General features: G+C 33.2%; 1 protein-coding gene across 1 annotated transcript; it reads left to right on the top strand.

Annotated features, from left to right (window-relative positions):
• Window positions 1-7,044: 7,044 nt before the first annotated feature.
• LOC128204192 (uncharacterized) lies at window positions 7,045-7,940 on the top strand. The gene has a single exon (XM_052905571.1). It carries the CDS (start codon window positions 7,079-7,081, stop codon window positions 7,760-7,762), a length of 684 nt encoding a protein of 227 aa, XP_052761531.1. The 5' UTR covers window positions 7,045-7,078; the 3' UTR covers window positions 7,763-7,940.
• Window positions 7,941-8,574: the final 634 nt, after the last annotated feature.

Below are 8,574 nucleotides of genomic sequence, written 5' to 3'. Positions count from 1 at the left end.
ACTCTCTTTAATTGACGTCGGTGTCCATTACCTATTCAAGTGATGTCATTACCCATGACCTATTTAAGTCACGTCAGTGCCCATTATCTATTAAAGCGATGCCAGTGCTCATTACCTATTTAAGTTATATCAGTGCCCATTACCTATTTAATCGATGTCAGTGCCCATTACCTATTTAATCGATGTCAGTGCCCATTACCTATTTCAGTTATGTCAGTGCCCATTACATATTTAAGTTGTATGGTAGCGTTCATTGCGGCAAACACATATTTAAAATTCATAGTCCCGTTGAGACTTGTTTCAACCCTTATTTTATTGTTACTATTAACAAAAACTCTTGGTTCATTCCCTGAACCCTGTTGTGTTTTTCTTCTACGCATCGATAAATATTCCACATTAAACTTCGCATAAAACTTAAGTCTCGTCTCCTTGCCACCGAAAAAAAAGGTATCGTCTCTATTGAATTATAAGTTTCAATGCGTAATCTTCACAATGCGTACAGCTGAATGATGAATGAACTGAAAGCCTTTATTTTTGAGAGCTATAGTTTTGATATAGCTGAACAGAAACAACTGCGCTACTTCAAATCGCTTAAAATAACATCAAGCTGGCGTATAGCAACTCCAACTAAGAAACATATGACATTCAACCTGCTAATTGTAAAGACATGGAGAGTTAATAAATCAGAACGTTTGATGTATTACAAACGATGTTATACGGAAAATTAATATAAAAAGTTTAGCAATTAACAACGGACTTGGTAATATCGATCAGAAATGAACAAAAGATGTTTAGGCTTTTGAAGCATGCAAATATTGAAATCACTATAATTAGACATCTGACTGTACATAAGTTGCCATTTCAATCGACCTTATTTCTAAATTTCAGTAAAATACTGTTTATTATAACTTAAACTGTGTTTCCATTTTTAAAGGTATTTTAAAGATGTATTTTAAATGTTGTTTACTTTTGTTCATTTACTAAGAATTATATTTTCAGAGGGGTCAATACAAAAAGTTTTAGAATAAGTTTAAAAGAAATCGGTAAAGCGAATCCAGATAAAGTGTTTATATTTATTTTAACTCCGGCTCACAACGAGAAACAGACGGTCAAAATAATTTAAATCTTATGGGTACAATAGCTCACAATTGACATAATAGTTTTGATTTGAAAGATTGTGACTATGTAATTATATACAATGTCATTACGCCAGTAACAGTATCCATCAAGGACCACTATTGAATTAAAGGATTTATAATTCTTTTTTTGTGATATCCTTTGGGTACAATGTAGTTGACATGGACAATTTTACTTGTGCTTGATGTGTTAATCATGTATAATGTTACAATGTTTTATACATTTTATAAAGAAATAAATATATCTATTGACCGTGCAATTGGATTGAATCCACTCCAATCTAAAATGCATGAGCTTGCGTAGATAAACGCTTCCACAAATGATATGCTAAATGACCGATCTAAGTCACTAAGTAAGGACGTGTTACGCTATATTTATATATTAACACAACTATTGTAACGTGTGTGACTTGTTGGTGGATACTGTCGCAGGCGTTATGTAACAAAAAACATATATAGTTAAATTATATTTTTGTACCACGTTCAAAGTTATAAGACAAACAAAGATATTACCTTTTGCAGTGTTAAGAATACCGATATATGAAATTAACTGCCATTTTTGTTGTAAGGTTTAACACATCAATTAACCCCAATGGTATTGCATACATTCTTTCTAAACTATGTTAGTAATGCGTTATTAAATTTTATGCCTGGCCCATTACAACTTGAGTCGTGTTCGATTTTGCATGACCCCATCTTTGATGCAGGAAAACGGAAGGGAACACTTATCTCCCACCAACCCCTCTCACAACCAGATATGAATACTTCCTTCCTGTACGATAGTATTACTACTTTGTTTGCTTGTATACGATATCTTTAATTGTGTATTGTATGTTTATTAATAGCCAGATCTTTCAGAGATTTATTATTCCAGTTCACTCGTAAAAGGTTCTTCACGAATGCAAAAGGAAATCAGGTGTTAACGGGGTAGCATAATTCACTTATAAGTAGGAAAGACTCATGCATGTACTATTTGATCTGTCATATTTAGTCTAATATTTATTCATATTATAAACGTACAAAACATATTCACATGGACAAACTGGTAGCTGCAGAACGCAAGGAATACTAAATCAAACAAATCAAAGAGAAAATACCGCAGTTTTTGCGAAGCAACAACAGTTTTACCGAAGCACCGTTAACATTGCTAGAGGTCTGAGTCTACCTAAATGTCATACGCATTCCAAAATGTATTGTTTTTTGGAAATACGTATATAATGTTCTGGATGATTGTTTAGTTCCTAACGTATGTTGTTGACTGAAATATGCATAAGGCATTAGACTGTAAATAACATAAACTCTTAGTGAGGTGTGTTATTGTTTGATGCAAAATAAAGTAAACTTTGAGCTACCAAAGGGAATAAATCAAAGAAACACGTTAACCTTTACCGATAAAGGCCACAAATGGCCAACACTTGTTGAGTGAGACTAAAAACTAATTTCAAGTTTGTTATCGGTAAGTAATAGTAATACCTTAATGTAATTTTACGAGTCTCCTTGTATGTCCATGCTGCTCAAGAAAAATAAAACAAATAATAAGTTTTGTAATAACAATAAGTAATGAAATAACCATCAGTGGCAGACAAGGTTATGAAGTTGGTTGTATCTTTATTATTTGAATCAAGATGGATCGTCTACGTTTTTGCAATTTACTACGAATTTTATCATTTTCTCGTTTGACAAACCCGACTGTGAGAATGCAAAACAATACATAAAGAAAGAAACTTAAAACTAAAGACTGCTTTTGTTGGTTTTATAAGTAATTGTCTCGAAGTAACATCGATTTATGCATACTATTGTACCCGTGAAATGAATGAACACTGGTTGATAACACAAAACGTCATAAATTAATCAAAATAACAACCAAAAATACAAATAATGTAGTGCAGATTAAGCGATACTTTGTTCACTGTACCTTTTTCGTTTAGCTACATTAAGACTTTGTTACCTTCTCATGTATGCATTTGCTTTATAAGCTTACACATTTCAAGGAATATGGGTAATGTAAGGTCTCATTAATGTATTTTGCTAGCTGTGCGATAAATGAAAGGAACATTTTGATGTGTTTTGTTATGGGAAATAAAGTCAAGTAAAAAAGGGGGAACAATTTAAAAATTTCGAAACAAAAAAACTTTAATTATTTAATTATAATGTATTGTTTAGTAAGACTAAGGTTTTAGATTTCAAGTTTGTATTCGGTTATGGCAGATATATCCTTGCACATTTTATTTGAATCAATTTCAACTACAGTTTCTATGGAAGGTTTCATATAGTTAAAAAAATAGCGTCAATTCGGTAATAACAGTTGTTGTATATAACAAGTTGGAACAGTTAAGGATTAGTCCATTGGATATGATCATGCAATCGGAATAACATTGATAATTTCTGAAATAAATATTAACGACTATTGTTAAGCTTAAACACACAAATACATTGCAGAATAAAGAAAAAAACGCAAACCAGTCAATACGATGTAATGTACCTTTATTGATAAAATGGTTACGGTTACTTGTTCCCGTGCAGACCTTTAAACATTTATGATCACTAAAAGTTATTCTTTAAAACAATATAAATAATATGGGTAAGGTAAGGTCATCTTAGAATATTGGATAGTCATGCTTCAGTATAATACGGTATTTTTTGTGTATTGGAAATAAAGGTTTCAATATGTTTTAGGTCCTTAATTTTCGTCAAGCTGTCAGTGTATAATTTTGTTTTGATGCTCACTCTAGCCATTTTGATTCTTATTCATGAAGACATCCGAGTGTAAAAAGATTCTTAGGGCACAACATTCAACAAATTGGTAGTTTTATCCATTTGAAACAACAAATGCTTGACAACGGAAATGATCATTTGTTCATTATTTTATATGCGACAGAAAAAAAACTGAAACATCAAAGTTACAAAATATTTTTAATATTTACGACCCTATCTGTCAGTCGTTAGGATAATAAACACAAGTGTCATGTTTTGTGTTGGATAATACGTTTCAGATTTTTGACAAGAACATTTGGAAACATTTGGAAACACAAAACTAAACGACAATATAACTGAATGAAAAAATGGCTTCGCTATGCATATTTGCTAATTTTGTTGTAATCTTATTTTTATTTTTCATCTGGTTCTCAAAAGTACAACAGCACTTTTGGTTATACTGTAATAATTTAAGGAAGTGTTAATGCTTCAATATTTATGTGAAAGTCGTAATGTTGTTTGTATATTAAAGATATTATACAAATAAAAACTGTTTTCGAATAGAATGCATAACAGCATATATGTGTATCTTGATATTTTGCTTCCAATATATAATACCACATCGACAACCGTTACCCATCCTTTTTCGCAATATATCAACAATTATTTATGATTACATACGATATGGGTTACTTATTCTAACCGCTCTTTGCCTCGATCTTATTATCATTTAACGCAAACCGTTTCGGACACGCTACATGCTCTTCCGCATTGTTCAAAAACCTTCCAATAATAGTGTATTCATACTTAAAGGTACTGATAATCAATATTTATATCCAACATTTTTGTTGCTAATAATCTAACCTATTTGACTAAAGCTCCATTATATTGTCTAACTTGTAAAAAAAAATATACACAAAGGAGCAAATGAACGTATAATTGCCAGATGTTGCAATGACAATTGTTTCACGAGCAAAGTTTAGCAATTTTCTAAAGATTAACATGTCTAAATGTGACAGATGACGTCCCTACTCTGTTCCGAAAGGAATTAAAAGACAATCAGAAACAAGAAGTCGATGGTTTTAAATAATTTGTAGAATTAAGACCAAACGATACGTCTGGAATTTGTCAGATGTCATTAAAAGAGAACTATGTTAGATTGTTCTCCGATCTAAGGTTCAATGGTTCGCAAATCGACTGCTTTTCACATCATATTTGTGTGAATATCAGATTGATCGAGAATATGGAGCACTGGGCATGCAGTTGGAATCTGTTACTTTCCCAAACTAAGTAAGTGCAGAGATACCACCCTTTATTTTGTTGTAAAGATAGCGTGTCTAGAATGCGATCTTTTTAGCACGTATCTCTATATGAATATGAGCCAAACAGCTATACAGGAACTTGCTCAGCATGAGGAATTGTGCATTAGGGAAAATATGTGGTGCCTCGCCTAATATATGCAGATCAAACAACTCTGTAGGAGTGTTGATCAGCATGTAAAGGTTAGATCCTTATTAAATGTATGTTGCCTCGTCCAAATATGTAGAGAGCAAAACAAATCTGCAGGATTGTTGATCAGCATGTGAATGTGTGAACCTTGTTAAGTGTGGTTGTCTCGCCCAAGATGTGCAGAGCAAAACAACATTTCAGGGGTGGTGATCAACACTTAAAAGTGCGAACCTTGTGATTTTTGCTTTGCTCCGCCCAATCAGTGCAGAGTCGTGGCATTTGACGTAGATAAAAATACCCTATAGTGCAACCGTCAGTCACATAACACTTCTTCGAGATTATCTCCAAAAGCATATTAGTTATATTTATGAAACTTTACGCTAATGTTAAGAATCGCGTTATCTTGTGCACCTCTGACGTAAGAAAGTGAAAGGTTATGACCCTTTTCTAAGTGAAACAAATAGCATATTAAGCGTATATTTGAGCCTCAACCGTGGACGTTTAAAAGCATGTTTGTCAGCATATTGAGGTGAAAACCTGGAGTTGTTTTTGTGGTGAAACACAGGTACAGCATAGTTTAGGGTCTTTACTAATTAAGATTATTATAAGGCAGTATGATCTGTGTGTTGTGCAATAAGTTATGCTCACTTGACTTGCAATTTCGGGTGTATGTTAAAACTTCCGAATACTGATTTTGTTTTTGTAATTTTTCATATAGATATCCAATTACATCATGCGTTTTCGATTAAATCCACATGATGTTCTCATTATACAGTAGTTCTGTAAACAACCTTAGTTTCGTGTAAAAAGTCTTTAGTTTAGCACAGATATCATCTACAATACGCATGCTTTTCTGTTATAAAATATTCAACAAGATATGAACGAAACATTGACGTAGGTAAACGTCTGATAGACATATTGAGCATGGCAAAATGACATGAAATATTACAAAATCTTATCGAAACGCCACGTGCTTATCATAAATTATGGGTTGTTTCCACGCAGGTAGTTGATATATTCGGGCATGGAAGACATGGTGTTAGATAAACATCATAAACAACTTCATGGCAAGTTGAGTGCATTGACACATCTCCCAATACAATGAAATAAGTTGTTTAAAGGCCCAATAGATACGGTCAACAAATATTAGGCACTTTGAAAATTGTAATATCAATATATTTCCGAGTAAGGTAGGTTTTTAAAACTAGAATAATTGAACGGTTCTTGTACATAAAATAAAACATACTAATTCAAACAACATTATCAAAAACGAAAGGAAAAAATCCGGAGGATAAGTACATGAACACAAAACTGTCAGATATATATTCCAAATAGATGCTTATTTAAAAAACAAAGGCTTATTTGAGACCAATCGTTTCCCAAGTAACAACGAACAAAACGGTCAAAACTACAATTAATGTTGTTAACTTATGAATGCTTGTTTGTTTCTTTAAACTGATGTAGGTGTACTGTGAAACTTGCACAATTTCATGATAATTCCAAAAGGTAAAGTACATTTTATAAGATTACTACTCGTATATAGAGACGTTTAAGATTGATCACATTTCATATAGCTGATGGGCCTTTAACAATCTAGGCTTTACAAGTTCACAACAAAGATTTAAAAACAGATCTTCGAAACAGATCGAAGCGTCCATACCTATTCTTATTTCAAAGAAATTTCAAGACGATTTGGCACGCAATTTGAAGTGAAAATGTGTTCGTTCCTCTTCCAAGTGTTCGTCATCTGTATTGCTTTAGCAAATGTTAGTAACTCATCGGATATATTAAACAAAAATATGGATGTTTCAATACCAATGGAGGAAGCAAACGAAAAGACTTTGTTGGATTTAGGAAAAAAATCTAATTCACCGCTTTTAAAACTGATTGGATATGCTCTGAGAAATCTAAAATGCGAAATCAATGGACCATGCGATAATTGGTCTCCATGGACGCACTGCACTGTTCCTAGGGGAACGTTCGGAATTCGCACGCGAATGCGAAGTTGTTATGAAATGAAGAACAAAAATGAATGTGGTGACTTTGGTGGGGAAAAAACTGTTGAAAACCAGAACGAAGTGTGTGAGGGGTTTTGTCCCATAAATTACAACTTTACAAGCACAAATCTATGTCTAAAAAGGAGTAAGGCAACAATGAAGCACCAGGCAGCGGAACAGTTCTGTGAAGAAGACGGCGGGCATATCATCAACATTGACACCCAAGAGAGGTTCGAGGTTGCTAGCTCGGTGGCAAATACAAGTGTTATATGGGTTCAAGGGAAACGTACCCAACAAGCCGGTCCCTGGCAATACACGGTCGGAGGAAACCCGGAAACTCAACCATTCTTTAAATGGCAAACGAGTGAACCAACTAATGGTTCTGATGATCTGTATATGATATTTTACAAGTCAGAGTTCTATGATAATAGTGAAACATCACGCATTGTTATTTGTGAAATCAGGCAATTAATTAAATATATCTAGACACAATAAGTTTGCTCTTGTTACTCATTCTGTATTCGGCCTCATCACTGTTACACATCTGAGGAAGAAAGCTTGCAATACTTGGCAATATCTAGATAAAGCAAAACGAACGACGTACATAATATTTTTCAAGCTGGAGCGAACACGAAACAGAGGTTTTAAGGGAGAAGATAGGCAATGTGCCCTTTAGTCGCACGTAGTGCAATCACTACAATAATGACATAACAATAAACAAAATAAAGGTCAATGCCGTTTTATATTGTTTATTAACCTTATAGGACGAGCGGCCTTTGCAATACGGATTGTTGCTCTTCTCTATGTTAATTGGTTTTTATTCGATTGGATTACATTGTTATATATTAATTTTTATTTATGACCATATTTAAATTTTCTGTTGTAAATATTCCTGTTAACAAATACTACAATTTATTGCTTGATTTTTAAAAATTCCTTTTAAATCTGAAACGTTTGACTCTTGGTCAATAATAAAAGTATAAAATAAGGAACCTCCGTATCAATTATTTCTGGTTACCAAGATTCAAACCTGAAATGATCTTTGTTATGTTAGTTGACAGTGAGGGGAACTCTCGTGAGTATCTATGTTCTTTGATAAACATTCCTGTAAAATATTAAAGATCATCATTCTATCTTCACAAAAATATTTTGGCTAGCTCTTTGTACGTGACAGTGACATTTTAATCCAAACTCCCTTAACCAAAAACGTTCACATTTATCGCCAATCAATTGAAAGCGTGCAATTGTACGTTGTTTTATCCGAAGCTTCCTTCCTTCGATATTTTAGGCAGTCAGTA

The sequence above is a fragment of the Mya arenaria genome, chromosome 10 (genome assembly GCF_026914265.1).
Source record: "Mya arenaria isolate MELC-2E11 chromosome 10, ASM2691426v1".
Taxonomy (NCBI): Eukaryota; Metazoa; Mollusca; class Bivalvia; order Myida; family Myidae; genus Mya; species Mya arenaria.
Note: the sequence above shows the minus strand (reverse complement) of the source record. Positions and strands in the feature narration are given on the sequence as shown.

What these genes read in the sequence shown, in the direction of transcription:
- LOC128204192 (XM_052905571.1), top strand. Translation starts at nt 7,079, where the DNA reads ATGGATGTTTCAATACCAATGGAGGAAGCAAACGAAAAGACTTTGTTG.